At 45.2% G+C, this 25664-nt stretch overlaps 1 protein-coding gene across 1 annotated transcript in view; it reads right to left on the bottom strand.

Annotated features, from left to right (window-relative positions):
• Positions 1 to 25664, bottom strand: part of ATP9B (ATPase phospholipid transporting 9B (putative)) — a 706895-nt gene that overhangs the window by 398002 nt on the left and 283229 nt on the right. The window contains 1 exon segment of the mRNA XM_030211876.1: positions 8116 to 8192. Within this exon segment, the coding sequence (XP_030067736.1) occupies positions 8116 to 8192 (77 nt within the window).

Raw genomic sequence — 25664 nt, 5'->3', positions numbered from 1 at the left:
CAATCTAACATGTATTACAGGGCAACTCCATGTAATATCTTACAGATCATTGTGCATAATTTAATCTGTATGCAGGCCTCTACTGGCAGGCAATGACGTCTAGGGTAAAGGATTTTGAGTTGATTCAGTCCAATTATTTTTGGTCTCTGGAGGATAAATACAGCACAAATCCCACAATGCAAGAAAATCTAGAGCTACTTCCACAAAACTAACCCCCAAAACAAAAAATACCCAGCATGGCCTAAAAATATTCAGAACACATCAGCAGCAGTCATAGATACTCCATTTCACCCACTGAAACACACACACAAAAAAGCAAGGTTACTTACCTGTATCAGCTATTCTCTGAGGACAGCAGAATGATAGTTCTCACATATGGGTGACGTCCGACGGCAGCCCCCAGGATTGGAAATCTTCCTAGCAACAAAGCTTGCTAGAGCCCTCGCGCGCACATGCGTGACCGTCTTCCCGCCCGTAGCGCAAACGTGCTTCAGTCAAATTACAAAGCAAAGACAAGGGAAGACACAACTCTAAAGGGGAGGTGGGCGGGTTGGTGAGAACAATCAGCCTGCTGTCCTCAGAGAATACCTGCTACAGGTAAGTAACCTCGCTTTCTCCGAGGACAAGCAGGCTGCTTGTTCTCACATATGGGTATCCCTAGACCCAGGCTCACTCAAAACAACAAACAGGGTCAACTGGGCCTTGCAACGGCGAGGTCATAAGATTGACCTGAAAAAAACAACTAACAGAGTGCAGCTTGGAACAGAACAAAAATGGGCCTGGGGGGGTGGAGTTGGATTCTAGACCCCAAACAGATTCTGCAGCACCGACTGCCCAAACCGACTGTCGCGTTGGGTATCTTGCTGAAGGCAGTAATGAGATGTGAATGCGTGGACAGATGACCATGTCGCAGCCTTGCAAATCTCTTCAATAGTGGCTGACTTCAAGTGGGCCACTGGCGCCGCCATGGCTCTAACACTATGAGCCGTGACATGACCCTCAACAGTCAGCCCAGCTTGGGCGTAAGTGAAGGAAATGCAATCTGCTAGCCAATTTGAAATGGTGCGTTTCCCGACAGCCACTCCCCATCTGTTGGGATCAAAAGAAACAAACATTTGGGCGGACTGTCTGAGTGTGCTTGTCCGCTCCAGATAGAAGGCCAATGCTCGCTTGCAGTCCAAAGTGTGCAACTGACGTTCAGCAGGGCGGGTATGAGGACGGGGAAAGAATGTTGGCAAGACAATTGACTGGTTCAGATGGAACTCCGACACCACCTTCGGCAAGAACTTAGGGTGAGTGCAGAAGACTACTCTCTTATGATGAAATTTAGTATATGGCGCATGGGCTACCAAGGCTTGGAGCTCACTGACTCTACGAGCTGAAGTAACAGCCACCAAGAAACTGACCTTCCAGGTCAAGTACTTCAGATGGCAGGAATTCAGTGGCTCAAAAGGAGGTTTCATCAGCTGGGTGAGAACGACATTGAGATCCCATGACACTGGCGGAGGTTTGGCAGGGGGCTTTGACAAAAGCAAACCTCTCATGAAGCGAACAACTAAAGGCTGTCCAGAGATAGGCTTACCCTCTACACGATAATGGAAAGCACTAATTGCACTAAGATGAACTCTTACGGAGTTGGTCTTAAGACCAGACTCTGACAAGTGCAGAAGGTATCCAAGCAGGGTCTGTGTAGGACAAGAGCGAGGATCTAGGGCCTTGCTGTCACACCAGACGACAAACCTCCTCCATTTAAAAGAGTAACTCTTTTTAGTGGAATCTTTCCTGGAAGCAAGCAGGACTCGGGAGACACCCTCCGACAGACCCAAGGAGGCAAAGTCTACGCTCTCAACATCCAGGCCGTGAGAGCCAGGGACAGTAGGTTGGGATGCAGAAGCGCCCCCTCGTTCTGAGTAATGAGGGTTGGAAAACAATCTCCACGGTTCTTCAGAGGACAACTCCAGAAGAAGAGGGAACCAGACCTGACATGGCCAAAAGGGAGTGATCAGAATCATGGTCCCGCGATCCTGCTTGAGTTTCAGCAAAGTCTTCCCTACCAAGGGTATGGGAGGATGCGCATACAGGAGGCCCTTCCCCCAATAAAGGAGAAAGGCATCTGATGCTAGTCTGCCGTGGGCCTGAAGTCTGGAACAGAACTGAGGGACCTTGTGATTGGTCTGAGTAGCAAAGAGATCGACCAAGGGGGTGCCCCACACTTGGAAGATCTGACATACCCACTCTCGAGTTCAGAGACCACTCGTGAGGTTGCATTATCCTGCTCAACCTGTCGGCCAGACTGTTGTTTATGCCTGCCAGATACGTGGCTTGGAGAAACATGCCATGATGGCGAGCCCAAAACCACATCTGGACGGCTTCCTGACACAGGGGGCGAGATCCGGTGCCCCCCTGTTTGTTGATGTAATACATGGCAACCTGATTGTCTGTCTGAATTTGAATAATTTGATTGGACAGCCGATTTCTGAAAGCCTTTAGAGCGTTCCAGACCGCTCGCAACTCCAGGAGATTGATCTGAAAACCGGTTTCCTGGAGGGACCAACGTCTTTGAGTGTGAAGCCCATCGACATGGGCTCCCCACCCGAGGAGACACACATCCGTTGTCAGCACTTTTTGTGGCTGAGGAATTTGAAAGGGACGTCTCAAGGTCAAATTGGATTGAATTGTTCACCAATGTAGGGATTTGAGAAACCCCGTGGACAGCTGGATCAAGTCCTCTAGATCCCCGGCAGCTTGAAACCACTGGGAAGCTGGGTCCATTGAGCCGATCTCATGTGAAGACGGGACATGGGAGTCACATGAACTGTGAAGGCCATGTGGCCGAGCAATCTCAACATCTGCCGAGCTGTGATCTGCTGAGACGCTCGGACCCAGGAAACAAGAGACAGAAGGTTGTCTGTCCTCGCCTCGGGGAGGTAGGAATGAGCAGTCTGGGAATCCAGCAGAGCTCCTATGAATTCTAGTCTTTGAACTGGAAGAAGGTGGGACTTTGGATAATTTATCACAAACCCTAGTAGCTCCAGGAGTTGAATAGTCATCTGCATGGACTGTAGAGCTCCTGCCTGTGAGGTGTTCTTCACCAGCCAATCGTCAAGATAGGGGAACACATGCACTCCCAAACTGCGCAGTGACGCCGCTACAACCGCCAGGCATTTTGTAAACACTCTGGGCGCAGAGGCGAGACCAAAGGGCAGTACACAATACTGAAAATGCCGTGTCCCCAGACGGAATCGAAGATACTGCCTGTGAGCTGGTAGTATAAGCATCCTTTAAGTCCAGAGAGCATAGCCAATCGTTTTCCTGAATCATGGGAAGAAGAGTGCCCAGGGAAAGCATCCTGAACTTTTCTCAGACCAGATATTTGTTCAGGGCCCTTAGGTCTAGGATGGGACGCATCCCCCCGTTTTCTTTTGCACAAGAAAGTACATGGAATAGAATCCCAGCCCTACCTGCCTCTGTAGCACGGGCTCGACTGCATTGGCGCTGAGAAGGGCGGAGAGTTCCTCTGCAAGTACCTGCCTGTGCTGGAAGCTGAAGGACTGAGCTCCCGGTGGGCAATTTGGAGGTGTGGATATCAAATTAAGGGAGTATCCTAGCCAGACTATTTGAAGAACCCACCAATCGGAGGTTACAAGAGGCCACACCATTGGTGAAAAAAACTTTAACCTCCCCCCGACTGGTAGATCGTCCGGCATGGACACTTTTATAGCGGCTATGCTCGCCTGGAGCCAGTCAAAAGCCCGTCCCTTGCTTTTGCTGGGGAGCTGCAGGGGCCTATTGAGGTGCACGCTGTTGACATGAACGAGCGCGCTGGGTCTTAGCTTGAGCAGGCTGTCGGGAAGGTGGATTGTATCTACGCCTATTAGAAGCATAGGGAGCATTCCTCCTTCCCCCATAAAAACGTCTACCTGATGAGGTAGATGCTGAAGGCGTCCGGTGGGAGAGTTTGTCGAAGGCGGTGTCCCGCTGGTGGAGCTGCTCAACCACCTGTTCGACCTTCTCACCAAAAATATTATTCCCCCCCACCCCCGGCAAGGAGCATCCGCAATCCGCTGCTGGACTCTATTTTCCAGGTCAGAGGCACGCAGCCATGAGAGTCTGAGCATCACTATCCCTTGAGCAGCGGCCCTGGACGCAACATCAAAAGTGTCGTAAGCACCCCTGGACAGGAATTTTCGACATGCCTTCAGCTGCCTGACCACCTCCTGAAAAGGCTTGGCCTGCTCCGACGGGAGCTTATGGACCAAGTCCGCCAGCTACCGCACATTGTTCCGCAAGTGGATGCTCATGTAGAGCTGGTGCGACTGAATCTTGGACAAGAGAATAGCAGAATGATAGGCCTTCCTCCCAAAAGAGTCCAGAGTTCTAGACTCCCGCCCCGGGGGCGCCGAGGCGTAATCCTGAGAACTCTTGGCTCTCTTGAGAGCAGAATCCACAACGCCAGAGTCATGAGGCAACTGGGTCTTCATCAACTCTGCGTCCCCGTGGATCCGATACTGGGACTCAATCTTTTTGGGGATGGAGGGATTAGTTAATGGCTTCGCCCAGTTCGTCAGCAATGTCTGTTTCAGGACATTATGCAGAGGAACAGTGGACGATTCGTTAGGTGGCGAAGGATAGTCCAGGACCTCGAACATCTCGGCCCTGGGCTCATCCTCAGTAACCACAGGGAAGGGAATGGCTGTAGACATTTCCTGGACAAAAGAAGAGAAAGACAGACTCTCAGGGGGAGAAAGCTTTCTCTCTGGCAAAGGAGTAGGATCAAAAGGAAGACCACAAGACTCCTCATCAGAGAAATATCTTGGCTCTTCCTCTGCTTCCCACGAGGCCTCCCCTTCGGTATCAGACACGAGTTCTCTGACTTCCGTCCAAAGCTGGGCCCGTCTCGGCGCCGAGGAACCATGTCCTCAATGGCAATGCCGAGAAGAAGACTCCCTCGCCGCTGGCGAGTCAACTTGGATGGCAGCCGAGGCCGATGCCACAAGCAGTACCGGCGTCGCAGTCCGCACCACAGGCGGGGAACCAACCGCCGCATCTCTCAACGGTACCGACGGCGCAAGCACCACCGGTACCAGAACAGATGGTTGCAGCAGCCCTTCCAGAATCCCTGGTAGGATGGCTCGGAGGCGCTCGTCTAAAGTGTCTGTCGAGCAAGGCTGTGGGGTCAGTACAGGCGACAATGTCAGAATCTGCCTGGGGCGCAGAGGCGGTTCCAGGCTGTCCGGAGAAGAGCGCATCGACATCTCCTGTATGGAGGGTGATCGGTCCTCCCGGCGTCGACGCTTCACGTGTGCCGAATCCTTTGGCGTCCTGGAGCTCTTGGTACCGTGACGGGAATGTGACTGATGACGATGCTTCTTTGCCTTCGCACGAAGCACGTCACCGGTACCTCCCGGTACCGACGAGGACGTGGAATCCACACGCCTCCTCGGGCCTGGTTCGAAGGAGTTCGGTCCCATGGGGCCTGTACCGCAGGAGTCCTCGAGGCAGGTGGAGACCCACTCGATGGCTCACTGCTGCCAGCATGAGAAGTTCTCTGGACAGTCATTACCTGCACTCTGGACGTCGATGCACCCTCCGGTGCCGACATCGATACCGTCTCCGACGATCTCGGTACTGCTACCGACGTTGACGGACCGGGCATGGCTTGGAACAGGCGCTCCCACTAAGCCAATCTCGACGCTTGTGTCCGCTTTTTTAAGCGAAGACACAGAGTACAAGCGTCGGGGCAATGACCAGCCCCAAGACACTGAATACACGAAGCGTGTGGATCAGTGGCTGAGATTGCCCGGCTGCACCGCGTGCACTTCTTGAAGCCGCTGGCGATCTTCGAGGTCATGGATGGAAAAATCGCGGTGGCGAAGTCAAAATCTGCGATGGTGCCAAAAGAAGGGCACAAAAAAAAGGAAAAACCCGTACGAGCGGCCAAAATGGCCGCTCGCAACAACGAAAGGAAACTTATGGGAATAAACTAAGAATTAAAGGAAACAGTTAACTTTTTCTTTTTTGAAAAAAATGAAGAAACACGAGCAACTCGCTCAGAAAACAACCGAAAAGTGGTGAAAAGCACGAAAACGCTGTGAGGGCTCTCTCTGTGGTGCAGAACAGCCGAAAAACAGCCACACTGAGCCGCAGAAAAAAAAAGAGACTAAGGCACGTTCGCGCTACGGGCGGGAAGACGGTCGCGCATGCGCGGTGCACACACGTGCGTGCGAGGGCTCTAACAAGCTGTGTTGCTAGGAAGATTTTCGATCCTGGGGCTGCCGTCGGACGTCACCCATATGTGAGAACAAGCAGCCTGCTTGTCCTCGGAGAAAAGAAATTACAGGAAAACTCATGTGCTTTTTATATACTTCACAGTCAAATAGGCTCAAAAAGTATCAAATAATAAAAGTAGAGCACATAATATCATCCAATAGGCAGAACTCTACTACAATAATAATGAACACCTTAGAAACCAATTTCAAGAACCTCAGCACTATCACTCCGGTAGCTCATAAAATCATTGCTATCGAAGCTTTATGTACCAAATTGTCATTGGTTCTAAATTTAAAAAAAAAGTCCTATCCCTCTTATACAAACACTCAAAAATCAGCTGACTAAAACTAACCAATCAAAAAACTCTGACCTATACCAATGACATCCATTCTAATTCGGAGAGAAGAACCGAGAAGGATCCCATGTAGAATGTTGCGAAACAAACAACAGCGGGAAGGTGGAGATGGTTTGAGAAGAACCAGGTAACATAGGCTGACTGTGAATGATAAAACCACTATTTGCAATGATATGAAATACCCGACATGACATCGTGTTTCGGCACGGAGTGCATGCCTCAGGGGTAAGGAATTGTCAATGCATCCAGGAACTGTGTTTAATTACAACGATAGGAAATCACTAGAAGGAATCATCAGTATAAAAATCATCTAAGTGGTCTTTTAAAAGTCCATTTGTTGAGCCGATGCACCTGTGGCTAACTGCAGTTAGAAAACAAAAGATATTCTTTCGTGTCAAACTCTGGTAAAGCCAAGCCAATAACAGCTTAAACTAGCAGTACATACACATGTGAAAAGGTCATAGAATGTGAAATAGTGAAACATTACTAGTAACAGGTATTAGATGTCTGTGGTTGTCTCAAATTTCAGTGAGGTTAATACGCAGGGCACCAACACAAATATTTATTTTCCCATTGTAAACCTCATTACAAAATTCCTGTATACTCATGAAATAATGCAACAACAACGAATAAAAAAACAGCAAAAAAAAAAAAACTACCTTCACAATGACTTTGAATTTCAATTACCCATAATAGTTGCAAATGCAAATTTCCTTTTACGTATTCAGTTATATTGCTGAAGTAACAATTCATTGGTTCTGACAAAAAGAGTGAAGGCACACAGCATGGTTAATAAACAGATTATTACTTTCCTTCTCACAGTCTTTCATAGACTATAAAGATCTCTTATGGATTCCATAAGAAATTTGCATAGTGGTAAGGCTGAGCACAAGTTAAATGAAACTATTGGGACCAAGAAAAAATTTTAAAATTTGTTTTTAGATCTGGGTGCTAGGTTTCCCCTGGGTTTGCAATTACATTAGTGGAAAACAAGCACTTGCTGCACATCAGATTGGAGTCAGAACACTATGCAGGGCAGAAAAGGTTGAAGTTTTAATAGAATTCAAAATAGGCAGGAATGCCTGTTATAAACTAAATCAAGTACAGCACATTTCTTTTTACATTTCTTTTAAACTTTTCACCTGCCTTTTCTTTTTAAGATGTTGTCCCTAGGAACCATAAGCAAACCACTAACCAGTAATGATGAATCCAACAGGATTCCCTACTATCTATTAGACTGTAAGCTCTTTGAGCAGGGACTGTCTTTCTTCTATGTTTGTGCAGCGCTGCGTACGCTTTGTAAGCGCTATATAAGTGCTAAATAGTAGTAATAGTAGTAGTACATTAACTGTCAAATGAAAATTGAGCTTCAGCTATCTTCAAAAATTTGTTTTAAAAGAATCTCTGCAAACAAATCTGTGCATTTTATTAATAAATATGTACAACTTACAAACAAAATAATGTTTGGCATAATTGTGAAATGAACAAACCTTGTTTTTTGGGTTAGATGTATTCATAACGCTTCGAGTTTCTTTTCCAGTGTAAATGACGACACCTATTACTGTTCCTGAAAAACATATTCATGACTCATAAGCTTTATTAAAGGCAATCAAAATGTCATTAAACCCCTCATCCCACCAATAAATTCAAAGACTTCTAGGGGTTAACTATCATAACTAAACACATATACCAAATGCACATCTACTGTACCTACTCTGTAGCACATGGATATGCTGCTACTATAAAACAAAATACATATTCCAACTGGGCCTTAGAGTTTTATTAATTCTTTACAAGTATGCCTTACTGACAATTACAGACCGCCATTATCTCTCATAAAAGATATTTCCAAGTCAGAACAATCTCTAGGACAGGGGTGGCAACCTAGGTTCTTTCAAGGGCCACAACCTCATCATTTTTTCAGGATTTAACAAATGAATATGAATGACATCTATTTGTATACAATAGAGGTAGTTGCATGCAAATAGATCTCATGCATATTCACTGGGGAAATCCTGAAAACCCAACTGGGTTGTGGCCCTCGAAGAATGAGGTTGCTCACCCCTACTCTAGGAGGCCTATGTATTAAAAGCACTCAAAAACAATGACTATGCCAATTCTGGTGCACTTTTATGCCTCCTCTGACAGGTTCATGGATGCAGGGAGTGCACTTTAATGACCAGGTTGTCATATAGCAGTCCTTTGAGATATAATCTCAGGTTGGCCTGCTGGCTCTGTGTTAGAGCTGTGCACTGCCACACAGAAGTCCCTTACTCGTTTACTAGATTGAGTCTTCTGCAACATAAGTTGACCAGAAGGAATCAAGGCAATCAATAACAATAAGACCTGGCAGGCAGCTTTAGATCACATGATTCAGGAATCCAGAAGACGCTCTATGGTTCCCGGCCTCTGGACCATTGCTGCAGTGAACGGCTTAGGAACAGTGGGAGTGTTTATTAAAACAGAGGCATTCGTGAATAGTTTCATTAGGGATTATTCAAAAATGGACAGAAAAAAATTGAGAATAAGTTATACTTATGTAAAGGTCCCAGGGGCAACCAAACCTTGAATACTGTGTGTACAAACAGTAGTAAAACAAGACGACACATACTATGAAACTAAATCAGTAGATTGAAAAATAGCAGAAAGTATTTTTTCAAATAGCATACAATTAAGCTATGGAATTCATTGCTGAAGAATATGGTTAAAGTGACTAGCATAGCAGGGATCAAAAGAAATTAGGACAAGTTTCTGGAGGAAAACAAATATCAGCTGCATAGTTTGGGGAAACCTATGACTTATCCCTGAAAATGAGCTATAAGAAATAGATTTCCATTTTGGGATCTGCCTGTTATGTGTTACCTATACTAACCACTGTCAGAGACAAAACGTTGGGCTTAACAGACCATTGACTGATTCAGCATGGTACCAGGATTCCAGAACAGGATCAAAATGCGTGGTATGAAAATTGAGTAACTACTGTGCAAAAATGCATGTCAAAAATAAACATACAAAAAAACACACACACATACTTGCTGTATAATTTTTAGAACATTTTTTCATCTCCTCAACTGAGACACCCCACTCCCACCCCTCTCTCCTGGCATACAATCTATCCTCCCATTTCCTTGTTAATTAATTAATTTATTTGGATTTTGCTCACACCTTTTTCAATAGTAGCTCAAGGTGAGTTACATTCAGGTGCACTGGGTATTTCTCTGTCCCTGGAGGGCTCATAATCTAAGTCTGTACCTGAGGTGATGGAGGGTTAAGTGACTTGACCAAGATCACAAGGAGCAGCAGTGGGATTTGAACCTGGCACCTCTAGATGTCAAGACCAGTGCTCTAAACACTAGGCCACTATTCCGCTAATATGTGTTTCAAAGTACTAAGCAGTGACTCTAGGCTCCTTCAATTCTATTATCACAGAAAAACCCATATAACATTTATACTCGAATATAAACTCATCCAAATATAAAACTGAGGACTTGTATTCCGGCACTTCTCTCCTTCACCTCTCCCTTGTGGTGCCCTGAATTTCTCCCCGCATCTGAATCTCCCATGGTGTTCCACATTTCTTTCCTTTCCCCCCCCCCCCACCCCCACCTCCCCCTCCATGGTGGCCATCATTTCTCCCTTAACCTCCCTCTTCTGGATCTGCTGATGCCAATAAAAACATCATCATGCTTGGTCAGTGCGGGGCCTTCAGCATCCGTGCATGCTCAAGTTCTGCTGGCTCCCACATTTCTGCTCAAACTTCAGAGGTTTTAGAGGGGATGGGAGCTGGCTGACCTTAGGTATGTGCAGATGCTCGAAGACTCGTACTGGTAAGCACGATAATGTTTGTGACGGTGTTAGCAGACTGACAAGAGGGAGGTAAGGAAAGAAATGCCAATGTCACCATGGTGGGGGGGGGAGGGGGAGACTAGAAATTTTGCCCTTGTTGAAAACAAAGCAAGACCTGAATATAAACCTGGAATTTTTGTCCACCCCCCCTGCAAAAAAAAAAAAAAATCAAGTACATACAGTAATACAGAAATATTCAGTGATCCATGATGTCATCCACGAACAGCATCTTGACATTTTAGGAATAAGTGAAACCTGGCTAGATGAAAATGGGATTTTACCACTGGCTGAACTATGTCCAACAGGTTTCAACATCCAACATCAACGAAGACCAGGAAAATGGGGTGGAGGGGTAGCAGTCCTGATTCGAGATACAATCAAACTGTGCAAAATCACCATTCTCTAGTGGTTAGGGTGGTGGACTCTGGTCCTGGGGAACTGAGTTCGATTCCCACTTCAGGCACAGGCAGCTCCTTGTGACTCTGGGCAAGTCACTTAACCCTCCATTGCCCCAGGTACAAATAAGTACCTGTATATAATATGTAAGCCGCATTGAGCCTGCCATGAGTGGGAAAGCGCGGGGTACAAATGTAATAAAAATAAATGAATCTGAATCTCTTTTAATCCAGCTTGAAGAGGACAAACCAATCTGGCTGCTCATGGTATACCGAGCAACTCACAACAACATATTACCTGTGTAAGAACTCCTGGAACAGATTACTCAAGTGATCCTGAATTACCCTAGGATTCAGATCATGAGAGATTTCAATCTACTACTACTACTTAACATTTCTAAAGCACTACTAGGGTTACGCAGCGCTGTACAATTTAACATGGAAGGACAGTCCCTGCTCAAGGAGCTTACAATCTAAAAGACAGGTGTACAATCTAAAGACAAACGTGGAGTCCGTCTGATAGGGAATACTATATTTCACGAAAGGTTAGGTGCCGAACGCAGCATTGAAGAGGTGAGTTTTAAGCAGAGATTTGAAAATGGGTAGGGAGGGAGCTTGGCGTAGGGGTTGAGGAAGATTGTTCCAGGCAAAGGGTGAGGCAAGGCAGAATGAGCGGAGCCTGGAGTTGGCAGTGGTGGAGAAGGGAACTGAAAGGAGGGATTTGTCCTGTGAGCGGAGGTTACGGGCGGGGACATAGGGGGAGATGAGGGTAGAGAGGTAGTGAGGAGCCGCAGACCGGGTGCATTTGTAGGTAAGGAGGAGAAGTTTGAATTGCGGTATCTGATCGGAAGCCAGTGAAGTGACTTGAGGAGAGGGGTGGTGTGAGTATATCGGTTCTGGCGGAATATAAGACGTGCGGCAGCGTTCTGAATGGATTGAAGGGGGGATAGATGGCTAAGTGGGAGACCGGTGAGGAGTAGGTTGCAGTAGTCAAGGCGAGAGGTAATGAGAGCGTGGATGAGAGTTCGTGTGGTGTGCTCAGATAGGAAAGGGCGAATTTTGCTGATGTTGAAGAGGAAGAAGCGACAGGTCTTGGCAGTCTGTTGGATATGCGCAGAGAAGGAGAGGGAGGAGTTGAAGATGACTCCGAGGTTGCGGGCACATGGGACGGGGAGGATGAGGGTGTTATCAACTGAGATGAAGAGTGGAGGAAGAGGAGAGGTGGGTTTAGGTGGAAAGATGAGGAGCTTCAGGTGGCGGTTGGACATCCAGGCAGCAATGTCGGATAAGCAGGCCGATACCTTGGCCTGGGTCTCCGCGGTGATGTCTGGTGTGGAGAGATATAGCTGGGTGTCGTCAGCATAAAGATGATACTGAAAACCATGAGATGAGATCAGTGAGCCTAGGGAGGAGGTGTAGATTGAGAAGAGAAGGGGTCCAAGGACAGATCCCTGGGGAACTCCAACAGATAGTGGGATGGGGGTGGAGGAAGATCCATGAGAGTGTACTCTGAAGGTGCGGTGGGAGAGATAAGAGGAGAACCAGGAGAGGACAGAGCCTTGGAACCCAAAAGAGGACAATGTGGTAAGAAGTAAATCATGATTGACAGTGTCAAACGCAGCGGATAGATCGAGCAGGATGAGGATGGAATAGTGGCCTCTGGATTTGGCGAGGAGCAGGTCGTTGCAGACTTTAGAGAGTGCTGTTTCTGTCGAGTGTAGAGGGCGAAAGCCGGATTGAAGTGGATCTAGGATGGCATGAGAGGAGAGAAAATCAAGGCAGCGACTGTGAACAGCGCGTTCAAGTATTTTGGAGAGGAAGGGGAGGAGAGAGATGGGGCGGTAGTTGGAGGGGCAGGTAGGGTCAAGTGATGGTTTTTTAGGAGAAGTGTGACTACTGCGTGCTTGAAGGTGTCAGGGACAGTTGCAGTGGAGAGAGAAAGGTTAATGATGCGACAGATGGAGGGGGTGATAGTATTGGAGATGGTGTTAAGTAGGTTGGTGGGGATGGGATCGGAGGAACAGGTGGTGCATTTCGAGGAGGAAAGAAGGCGGGAGGTTTCATCCTCGGTGATCTCAGGAAAGGAGGAGAAAGAGGCCATGGTTGGTTGGTTGTTGGATAGGGCTACAGGCTGAGGAGGAGGTGGCTTGGTAGTGAACTCAAGGTTGATCTTTTGTACCTTGTCGCGGAAGTAGTCAGCCAGTGATTGAGGAGAGAGTGAAGGGGGAGTGGGAGCGGGGGGCACTTTGAGGACGGAGTTAAGGGTGGTGAAGAGACGACGAGGGTTGGAGCTGAGAGAATTGGTCAATTGGGTGTAGTAGTCCTGTTTTGCAAGGAATAGGGAGGACTGGAAGGAGGATAGCATGAATTTGTAGTGAAGGAAGTCTGAATGGGTACGAGATTTCCTCCAGAGGTGTTCAGCGGATCGGGTGCAGGAGCGAAGGTAGCGGATGCAAGGGGTCAGCCAAGGCTGGGGACTAGTACGCTTTGTGGGGCAGGAGGTGGATGGAGCGAGGGTGTCCAAAGCAGAGGAGAGAGCGGCATTGTAAGCGGAGACCGCTTTGTCTGCAGTCTCAGAGGACATGATGGAGGGGAGGAGATTAGAGATACTAGAGGATAGAGTGGGGGGGTCAATAGCCTGGAGATTCCTGGAGGTGGTGGTTAAAGTTGGACGGGGCGGGTGGGAGGGGTGAAGAAGTGTGAATGTGATCAGGTGATGATCGGAGAGAGGGAGAGCAGAAGCGTGGAAATTGGAGGGTGAGCCGGAGGAGGAGAGGACTAGGTCAAGACAATGGCCATCACGGTGAGTGGGGGTGGTGGAGCACAGCTGGAGGTTGAAGGAGGATGTTAGGGTGAGGAACTTAGAAGCGTTAGAGTCGGATGGGTCATCAACATGAATGTTGAAGTCTCCGAGAATGAGGAACGGTGATGAGGGTTCAAGAAAGACAGAGAGCCACGCATCAAAGTCGGTGAGGAAGGAAGAGAAGGATTTTTCAGGGGGGGGCGGTAGATGACTGCGACTCTGAGTGGCAGCGGGTAGAATAGCCGGATGGAGTGGGCTTCGAAGGATGAGAAGCAGTGAGACTGCGGTAGGGGGAGGGGTTGGAAACTACAGGAGGGCGAGAGTAATAGCCCAACGCCTCCACCGCAGCCAACTGGGCGGGGAGTGTGGGAGAAGAGATAGTCGCGGCCCTCTGCCATGGAGGTTAAGGCCGAGTCTTCCGGGGAGATCCAGGTTTTGGTTAGGGCGAGCAGTTGAAGGGAGCGAGTTTCTACACATCGAAACTCCAAATACCAACACATCTGCCTTCCTGGACAAAATGACAGCTCTAGATTCACACAGGTGATCAATTCTCATGTAAAGGGTCACAAACTAGACTTGGTATTCTACAAAGGGGTTGACATCCCAGAATTCCGGGATAGCAGTATTGAAATAACACACATCATGGTCATACTAGTTTCTAATTAAGTTTTCCTGAAACAAATGGCACCTCCCAGAGTTTCTAAGGAGATCAGAGACAAAAAGCATTTGACCTTGTAGAATGGTCTTATGTATTCCACGCTCAACAATGGTTTGGCTTTCATCCAACGTTTATACATATGGTTAAAACATTGTATACTGCTCCTACCACCAGAATCAAAGGTCATAATCTATTATTTGACTCTTTCTCTCCCACCAGAGGCATGAGACATGTTTGTCCCCTGTCCCCCCGTTATTCAATATTGCCCTGGAACCTCTCCTGGCAATCAAACATGATATCACTATTAAAGGAGTACCCTGTCGTGAGGCAATCGCTCAAATTTCTGCTTATGCATATGACATCTTGATTTATATAACACCGGATTCCATACCACGTATTTTGGACATTGTAGATCAATATGCATCTGTAGTTGGATACAAGCTAAATATTACTAAGACAGAGATAATGCCACTCAATGCAAACACATTCAAAGATAATATTAAACATTTTAATTTTCAATAGTCACAAAATAAACTCAATTGTTTGGGTATTTTCTTTGGTTTGACTACTGCAAGTACTTTGGAATATATTATGTAGTATATAATGAAGGAAATAATCGAACGGGGACAACCATCTCTAAGGGCGGCGCCGCGAAGGGGCGGGGAAACCCGTATTATCGAAACAAGATGGGTGTCCATCTTTTGTTTCGATAATATGGTCAAGGATGCCCAAATCTCAACATTTAGGTCGACTTTACAGATGGTCGACCTAAATGTTGAGATGGGTGAACTTAGAGATGGTCGTCCCCGGATTTCACCCATAATGGAAACCGAGGATGCCCATCTCAAAAACTACCAAATCCAAGGCATTTGGTCATGGGAGGAGCCAGCATTCGTAGTGCACTGGTCCTCCTCACATGCCAGGACACCAACCAGGCATCCTAGGGGGCACTGCAGTGGACTTCACAAATTGCTCCCAGGTGCATAGCTCCCTTACCTTGGGTGCTGAGCCCCCCCCCCCCCAAAACCCACTCCCCACAACTGTACACCACTACCATAGCCCTAAGGGGTTAAGGGGGGCACCTACATGTGGGTACAGTGAGTTTCAGGTGGGTTTTGGAGGGCTCACCACAAGTGTAACAGGTAGGGGGGATGGTCCTGGGTCCGCCTGGCTGAAGTGCACTACACCCACTAAAACTGCTCCAGGGACCTGCATACTGCTGTCAGGGTGCTGGGTATGACATTTGAGACTGGCATAGAGGCTGGCAAAAAAAAATTTAATTTTGTTTTTTAGGGTGGGAGGGGGTTGGTGACAACTGGGGGAGTAAGGGGAGGTCATCTCCGATTCCCTCCGGTGGTCATCTGGTCAGTTTGGGCACCTTTTTGAGGCTTGGTCGTGAAAATAAATGGACCAAGTCTACCAAATGCTCATGAGGGACGCCCTTCTTTTTTCCATTATCAGCCGAGGACGCCCATCTCTTAAGCACGCCCCAGTCCCACCTTCACTACGCCTCTGACATGCCCCCGTGAACTTTGGTCGTCCCCGCGACAGACTGCAGTTGAGGGTGCCCAAAATCGACTTTCGATTATGCTGATTTGGGCAACCCTGAGAAAAGGACGCCCACCTCCCGATTTGTGTCGAAAGATGGGCGCCCTTCTCTTTCGATTATGCCCCTAATAATCTATCACACACACAAAATAGTGACAGTGATAAGAAAGAATATACATTTTCTTCAAAGAAAAAAATCATAAGTAATGGCTTCTGGTGGAAATATAGGCTACTGCCGCAAAAGTGCAATTTTTGTATGAACTAACTATTCTTGTCTACAAGTTGTACTGCTATTCAATGAACACTGTAAATTAAGATGGACAAACAAGACTAATAAAACCTTAAGTAGCACTGAATGACAAAGATGCAATACAAAGAGAGACAAAAAAAAAGGTTTATCTTCACTGTTCGGCTGTATTACCACTTAAATCAGTGACCTTCAATTCAAGGCATGGGGGCCACTGGCAGCTCTTGAGGGTCCCTGTAGCAGCTGCCATTGCATTCCTTTTATTTCCCTGGAGGAGAAGAACTAGCAGTCTTTCCCTCACAAAATTCTGCCCCTTTCCTTTCCAGGTTGGCTCAGGATGTCCCTGTGACATACAGCAATGCAGGAACATCAGACTCAGAATTCATACGTTGCAAGAGCCATGCATCAGTATGTCATTACCCTGAAATTGCTTCTGTAACTAATAGCAAAGCTCTTCTGGAGGACCCGTGGCTGCTCCAGTTTAAGGGAGTAAGAATTTGCACAAATCGTGTTATTTCTTTGCACATTTCTTAATCCTAACTGTAAATTAATGGTAATATTTTTATTTCTCAAATTTTTGATGCAGTTTGGTTGGAGGTGTTCATTTTCAGCTGAAGATGTAATTGTTTCTGATGTATTAAATAGGTAAGCATGTTAAGGCAATTCTATAACAGGGTTCTTAACTTTATGTGCTGCTTGCGCTCCTAAATTTACAGAATACTGGCACTTAGTATACACTTACGTGTGTAAATGGCAGTACAGCGACTAAGCACTATACTATAAGGGAAAGCGAGGGGCCAAGCATGTAACTGCAAGGGGGTGTTCACATGGACAGGACATAGGTTAGGCTCCTACTTACACATTAATTTACAGAATAAAGTTACGGGTGTCCTTGCTGTATTTATATTTCTGCAGTTACACCAGGTCTATGGATGCAACTGAGGGCATATAAATGTAAGGTGCACTGATACCAGGTTACACTAATATTCTATAATGAAATCTGGGAGCCCGGATGCCACTATACTGTAGAACAGACTCTCACCACACAGCATCAGGGCACCTAAAAAGAGGCACCCAGTTAAAGAATTCTCCCTTTGTGTTTAACTAAATGCATTGTATATAAATCCTTTTTTAAACAATTTAACTCCCAAGATATGCTTTCCAGTTTATCAGTGGGGTTTCCCCTATTTTGCTCCTCTTGGTGTGGCTGTCTTTGTTTTCTCAAAAGTAAATAAAGCCCTCCTGAAAGACTCTGGAAGTCCAGAGCATATCACTGTTTATTCACAATCCCTGTTGAAACATGTGCTGATGGAGGACAGTAAGAACCAAAAAAGTGGAATACTGGTGATAAAAAGTATGTCTATGTCTGGGGGGGGGGGGGGGGGCACAGAAGAGAGTGCTGGCACGCGGTGCAGGGGTTTAAGAGAGACTGGAGGTGCAGGGTGGGGAGGGGTTCCCAGAGACAGAGACTGGCAGCACACAGCAAGGGGAGAGAGAGAGAGACTATTGGGGATATGATGTCATTGGCATACGCTGTTCAGCAGTGTTGTGGCCATGCATGAGATGATATTTGTCGGCTCTCATTCAGCCAATTTGGAGTCAAACTGGTCCTTGATTAAAATTAGTGAAGACCATCGACATAAATCTTATAATATCTCGCCTTTCTCCCTCTTATTAATACCACCACATCTACCTTGAGAAAAACTATTCTGGCAGAAACCATTTCATAACAGGATTAGATTGGAAACAAAATATTTATATCAAATTACATTCAAATTCAACAGTGGCTACCATGAGCAACATTGGAACTACCTTAATTCATAATGAAGGAGCACACTTCAAGAATATCATGTCAGTGAGGATTCAGTCAATGAGAATGTGCAAAATCTCATTGTATAAAAAAGTAAATGTTAAACAACAGATTATTTTAATGAGGTCATAAAGCTATCACATTGATGCGTGGCATTATTGTTGATACTGCCTAGCCTTCTGATGTCAAAGTAACAAGGATTTTGAAAAATACAATTAAACTATATTTCAACTTCTAAATTTTCCCCTGAGAATTGCAAAGTACATATGTGCTATCTTGATGAAACATGCTACTTGCTGAGGTCATCTTGAGGGTCAAGGTCAAGTCATGAAGAAGTGTTTGGGGAATTATGTGGGGAACACCTCACAAACCTTCAGCTCTGGTTGCTGCTGTCCTGACAGTTATAGAGAAGAAAGACCGCAAATCAATAGAATGGCAGATCAGTAACAGTGGTCTAATGAAAGTGTATACGGGATTCAATGCACAGAAGATAAGGTGCAATGAATCCAGACTGTAAGTGTCCATTAGTATCATCATACCTTTTTAAAGAGGTTTATAAAAAGGTAGCAGCATCAACAATTTAAGTAATATGCCCATGGTCATGAACCTATAGGGATTAAAGGACAGCAATTCAAGAATGGAAATTAAGTAGTAAAAGGTAAATATAAAAATACTGCATTTATAAAACTGAATGAACAAGAAAGCCCAGAATTCAGCTGTTTCTAAAAGAAAAATGAAAAACTTTGAAAATTATCCCATTTTTTTTGATAATTCAAGCCTGGCAACAGCTATCCATAAGGTGATTACAAAATGTTAATGGATGACCATTAAAAACTTTAAGGAATTTGAAACTATTTCAGAATGCAGCTTCCCTGATTCTAATTAGTATTAAATATAATGACCTTATTAGCCCAAAAGCCCAAAAATTCTACTGGACTTTTAAGTTTCATGCTCAGTAAAACTTTTTTCTTGCATTTGAGGCCCTAAATGGTATATGCCCTGATTATTTAAGATTGTCTAGGTTTATATACTACTGTACGGACCCTTCAGTCAACACAGGAATTTAACTGTGAGTGGCATCCCTGCTAGAAATTGGAATGACTAGACTTGAGTAAGTAAGAATTAACCACCAGGGTGTTGGAACAGAAAACACTACGAACGTATCAGGAACAATCTGAGTGAGGAGAGTGAAAAAAATGGTGCTTCAAAACACAAGGAAATCAGAAAACTGTCATATTCAGATTTATTTGTTACATTTATATCCCACATTTTCCCACCTGTTTGTAGGCTCAATGTGGCTTACATAGTAACGGAGAGGTGTTACAGACTCCGGTGTAAACAAATACAAAGTGATGTTTTGGTAAGATAAAGTTCACGTGGCCCAGCCACACTAGAGAATTGTACAATGGAAGAGTTGTGTTATGTCCATTACATTCTTTAGTTTTGTTGTATTGCAGAGATCAGGCATTTATGTTGGATCGGTAGGGTATGCCTTTTTAAAAAGGTTAGTTTTTAGTATTTTCCGGAAGTTTAGGTGGTCATTCATAGTTTTCAAGGCTTTTGGTAATGTGTTCCACAGTTGTGTGCTTATGTAGGAAAAACTGGACGCATAAGTTGATTTGTATTTGAGTCCTTTGCAGCTTGGGAAGTGCAGATTTAGGTACGTTTGTGTTGATTCGGATTTGTTTCTAGTTGGTAGGTCGATCAAGTCTGTCATGTATTCCGGAGCTTCACCATAGATAATTTTGTGAACCAGAGTGCAGATTTTGAAAGCAATGCATGTTTTGATTGGGAGCCAGTGTAATTTTTCGCGAAGGGGTTTTGCACTTTCAAATCATGTTTTTCCCGAAGATAAGCCTGGCTGCCGTGTTTTGAGCGGTCTGAAATTTCTTTAAGGTTTGTTCTTTGCATCCCGCATAAATTCCATTGCAGTAGTCTACATGGCTTTGTATCATTGATTGTATCAGGTTGCGAAATAGTCCCCTCGGGAAGAATTGTTTCACGTGTTTGAGTTTCCACATTGAGTGGAACATTTTCTTTGTTGTGGATGTCACTTGGCTCTCTAGTGTTAAGTTGCAGTTCATTGTAACACCGAGGATTTTCAGGCTGTATGAGACAGGGAGGGTGTAATCTGGGGTGTTGATAATTGTGGTGTTATCCACGCTGTGTAGGGATGAGAGGATGAGACAGTGTGTTTTTTTTCTTTATTTAGTTCATCCTGAAATATACTTAGAAGACTAGACACAGAGCTGTTTTTGGCACTAACTGCACCTATCTCAGGAGTCTAAAAACAATATACATCAAAAATATAACAAGTCAGAAATAAATGCATAAAATGCATAAGGAATAAAAAAATATATATAAATTACATAAATAATGACTATAAAAATGCATATCGAACAATATAAACCAGTTAGTGATTTCAATTACAAATAAAATACACAGTTCAGTACATCAGTAAATCAAATTAATAAATAACTAAATAAAGGTGCTCTGGCATAAAAACATTCATTCAAAAGTATCTATGGTAATCTATAGAAAATGTAAAACGTGTCAACTACTATCCCCAAAGAGATATAATTAATTCATACTGAATTGCATATTTAACATTGTCAACCTTATACAAATGAAAACAGAGAATCTTCAAAAAACAGAATAGTCATACTGGGTCATACCAGTCATCCACCTAGCGCAGTATCCCGTTTCCAACAGTGGCCAATAATACAAAAAGTGGGAGGACAACCAAGGATCCCAAAGACTGAGAAGATGTATAATAAAAGAGAAGTTTATTGTGGTATAAAAGACTCAACACAACGTCGTGTTTCGGCCGTTAGGCCTGCATCAGGAGTCTATAACCAAATGTAAAAACATAAAATTATAAAAAAACAATACACAAATAAAGAACATATTACATTTTAATTCAAGAACAAATATAAAAGTAGACAAGTACAGATTAAAAATGTAATAAATCAAAAGTATTTGTTTTAAAGGTATTTCCACGTAACATCCTTGAATGCCCCCTAGTCTTTATACTTTTTGAAAGAGTAAAAAATCAATTCACTTCTACTCGGGATTTTGTAGACCTCAATCATATCTCCCCTCAGCCATCTCTTTTCCAAGCTGAAGAGCTCTAGCCTCTTTAGCCTTTCCTCATATGAGGGAAGTTCCATCCCTTTTTATCATTTTAGTTGCTCTTCTTTGAACCTTTTTTTAATTCCACTATATCATTTTTGAGATACTGCGACCAGAAATGAACACAATATTCAAGATGAGGTCACATCCCTTTTCTAATAATTCCTAGCATCCTGTTCACTTTTTTGGCTGCCACCACATACTAGGTAGAAGATTTCAGCGTATTTTGTACAACGACACCTAGATCTTTTTCTTGGGTGCTGACCCCCAAGGTTGACCCTAGCATCAGACAACTATGATTCAGATTATTCTTTCCAATGTGAATCATGTTGTATTTGTCCACATTAAATGAAGGGTTAAGTGACTTGCACAGAGTCACAAGGAGCTGCAGTGGGAATCGAACCCAGTTCCCCAGGATCAGAGTCCGCTGCACTAACCACTAGATCCAACCTTGCATTCTTCAAGAGTGGCTTCACAGTAACTTGTTTACAGAACTGCGGAAAAATGCCATCACAAAGATTTATTTACAATCCAATAAATGGATGGTGCAACCTCATGAGACAGCACATGTAACACTCCAGTCGAACAGTGACTGCTTAGGAGTAACTGACCATACTATTGCTTCAATCTTTATAATCAGTTATCATTTCAAACTCATTTCATTCAGCATCTCCACCAGCAACTAAGTACAATTTCTTCTGTCTAACCTGTAATGCCATAGTCTCCTTCAACTTGTCTATCTTACTAACCAGAAATTTTACCACCAAATCAGCACCTGGTCCTACAACAGACTCCTTAATTTTGTAACCCTGCAACAAAAATCGTAGTTTGAGATAATTCTTTAGGCCTATTTAACATTCCTGTAATCCTCTGCTGAAAATACCAATTCTTCACATCCTCACACTACCACATATATTCAAGCAATCGCATACTGTACCCATCATAATCATTAACATCTTTAAATTTCCGCCATTTTCACTCTGCTTGCTGCAACTCACACCTCAATCGAATACTGTACCCATTATAATCATTAACATCTTTAGATTTCTGCCATTTTCACTCTGCTTGCTGCAACTCACACCTCAATCGAATACTGTACTCATTATAATCATTAACATCTTTAGATTTCCGCCATTTTCACTCTGCTTGCTGCAACTCACACCTCAATCGAATACTGTACCCATTATAATCATTAACATCTTTAGATTTCTGCCATTCTCACTCTGCTTGCTGCAACTCATGTCTCATCTGCAAAACCTCAGAAGTTTTCCATGGACATGAACAATAATCATTTTTTCACTTGGACCTCTCTTCTTGGGGCAACAATATCTAGCACCTGCTCCAATGTGTTCACCCATGACTCTACCATTTCTTCTAATGAATCAGAATCTATAAACTTCAAACTAGAAGACCAAACTGCCCATAAGTCTTTTACTTCAAAATGCAGTCAGATCCGAAATTTTCCCCGAGTCACACCAGTATTCTTTTTTCTTCCCATACAAACATAATTCAAATATCACTGCCTTGAGTGAATTCTTTCAAAAAGGCGATAAATAAATCCTAATAAATAAATAGTAGAAGAAAATTATCTGACCAGCCTACTGAATGAACCACTGGCTTACCTAACAAACCAGCTAACAATTCTGGGGCTAAAAAAACTAAATCAAGAACATGTCCCGCAGAATGAGTAGCCTCATGTACTATTCAATGCATCGAGATTACTTCCAATAATTAAAACAACAAATGTTCTTGTTTAATAAAAGTTTCCATATCTGGTACAAAAGAAACATTAAAATCACCTAAACACAATTTTGAAAAATCAATAGACCAGATAGAAATTGTAATAGAAAAAAAGCAGTCATCAATAATCACCCCAAGTGGAAAATATACCAAACGAAAGACAATATCATTATTCTTAACCACCACACATCCCCCAAATTCATTCACCTCAACACATACAACCTTGAATAGTTTTGTGTCATCTGCAACTTTAATCACCTCACCTGTCATTCTGATATCCTTATCATTTATAAATATGTTAAATAGCACTAGTCCCAGAACAGATTCCTGTGGTACTCCACTATTCACCCTTCTCCACTGAGAGAATGGCCATTTAACCCTACCCTCTTGTTTTCTGTCCAATAACCAATTCCTAATCCACAATAGAACATTGTCTCCTATCCCATGACTCTCTAATTTTATCAGGAGTCTCTCATGAGGAACTCTGTCAAAAGCTTTCTGAAAATCTAGATACACTTATCCACATGTTTATTCATGGCTTCAAAGAAATTAAGCAAATTGGTGAGGCAAGACGTCCCCTGGCTGAAACCATGCAGACTTTGTCCCGTTTATCTATGTGTTCCGTAATTTTACTCTTTATAATAGTTTCCACTATTTTACCTGGCACTAAAGCGAATGCTACATACCTGTAGAAGGTATTCTCCGAGGACAGCAGGCTAATTGTTCTCACTGATGGGTGACGTCCACAGCAGCCCCTCCAATCGGAAACTTCACTAGCAAAGGCCTTTGCTAGTCCTCGCGCGCCCATGCGCACCGCGCATGCGCGGCCGTCTTCCCGCCCGAACCGGCTCGTGTTCGTCAGTCCCATATGTAGCAAGACAAAGATAAGGGAAGACACAACTCCAAAGGGGAGGCGGGCGGGTTTGTGAGAACAATCAGCCTGCTGTCCTCGGAGAATACCTTCTACAGGTATGTAGCATTCGCTTTCTCCGAGGACAAGTAGGCTGCTTGTTCTCACTGATGGGGTATCCCTAGCCCCCAGGCTCACTCAAAACAACAAACATGGTCAACTGGGCCTCGCAACGGCGAGGACATAACTGAGATTGACCTAACAATTTATCCAACTAACTGAGAGTGTAGCCTGGAACAGAATAAACATGGGCCCAGGGGGGTGGAGTTGGATTCTAAACCCCGAACAGATTCTGAAGCACTGACTGCCCGAACCGACTGTCGCGTCGGGTATCCTGTTGCAGGCAGTAATGAGATATGAATGTGTGGACAGATGACCACGTCGCAGCTTTGCAGATCTCTTCAATAGTGGCTGACTTCAAGTGGGCCACTGACGCAGCCATGGCTCTGACATTGTGAGCCATGACATGATCCTCAAGAGCCAGCCCAGCCTGGGCGTAAGTGAAGGAAATGCAATCTGCTAGCCAATTGGATATGGTGCGTTTCCCCACAGCCACTCCCCTCCTGTTGGGATCAAAAGAAACAAACAATTGGGCGGACTGTCTGTTGGGCTGTGTCCGCTCCAGGTAGAAGGCCAATGCTCTCTTGCAGTCCAATGTGTGCAGCTGACGTTCAGCAGGGCAGAAATGAGGACGGGGAAAGAATGTTGGCAAGACAACTGATTGGTTCAGATGGAACTCCGACACTACCTTCGGCAAGAACTTAGGGTGAGTGCGGAGGACTATGTTATGATGAAATTTGGTGTAAGGGGCCTGGGCTACCAGGGCCTGAAGCTCACTGACTCTACGAGCTGAAGTAACTGCCACCAAGAAAATGACCTTCCAGGTCAAGTACTTCAGATGGCAGGAGTTCAGTGGCTCAAAAGGAGGTTTCATCAGCTGGGTGAGAACGACATTGAGATCCCATGACACTGTAGGAGGTTTGACGGGGGGCTTTGACAAAAGCAAACCTCTCATGAAGTGAACAACTAAAGGCTGTCCTGAGATCGGCTTACCTTCCACACGGTAATGGTATGCACTGATTGCACTAAGGTGAACCCTTACAGAGTTGGTCTTGAGACCAGACTCAGACAAGTGCAGAAGGGCGCAACAGCTCTCCCAGGATCTCCGGGAGAACGGCCCGGAGACTCTCGTGCAGAGCGGCTGTGGAGAAAGACATGGAAGCCGATGCAGGCGTCGAGGTCAGAGTCTGTTCCAGGCGTGGAGGCTGTTCCGGGCTGTCCAAGGTGGAGCGCATCGACACCTCCTGAACAGAGGGTGAGCGGTCCTCCCGGTGCCGATGCCTACTGGGTGCCGACTCCCTCGGCGACCCAAAGCTCTCGGTACCGATGCGGGAAGGTGACCGGTGTCGATGCTTCTTTGATTTCTTCAAACGAAGCATGTCACCGGAGCTTCCCGGTACCGACGAGGAGGACGTAGAATCCAGCCGTCTCTTCCTCGGGACCGAGGCCGAAGAAGGTCGTCTCGGGGGGGCTGTACCGCAGGAGCCCTCAGGGTAGGGGGAGACCCACCCGAAGGCTCACCGCCACCAGCAGGGGAATGGACAGCCCTCACCTGCACTCCAGTCGAAGCACCACCGTCCGACGACATCAGCAACAGTGGAGGTCCCGGTACCACCGACGCAGCCTTTCGATGTCTCGGTACCGATGATGCAGAGGGTCGATACTTCGATGCAGTCGATGCCGAGGTCGAAGGTCTTGATGCTGCCGACGTCGATGCACTCGATGACTCCGGTGCTGTTGTCGACGAAGGGACCGAGAACAACACGTTCCACTGGGCCAATCTTGCAACCTGAGTCCTCTTCTGTAAAAGAGCACAAAGACTACAGGCCTGCGGGCGGTGCCCAGCCCCCAGACACTGAAGACACGACGCGTGCCTATCAGTGAGCGAGA

Source organism: Microcaecilia unicolor, chromosome 1, assembly GCF_901765095.1.
Source record: "Microcaecilia unicolor chromosome 1, aMicUni1.1, whole genome shotgun sequence".
Lineage (NCBI taxonomy): Eukaryota > Metazoa > Chordata > Amphibia > Gymnophiona > Siphonopidae > Microcaecilia > Microcaecilia unicolor.
The sequence above is the reverse complement of the archived record's forward strand: the minus strand, read 5'-3'. Positions and strand labels throughout refer to the sequence as shown.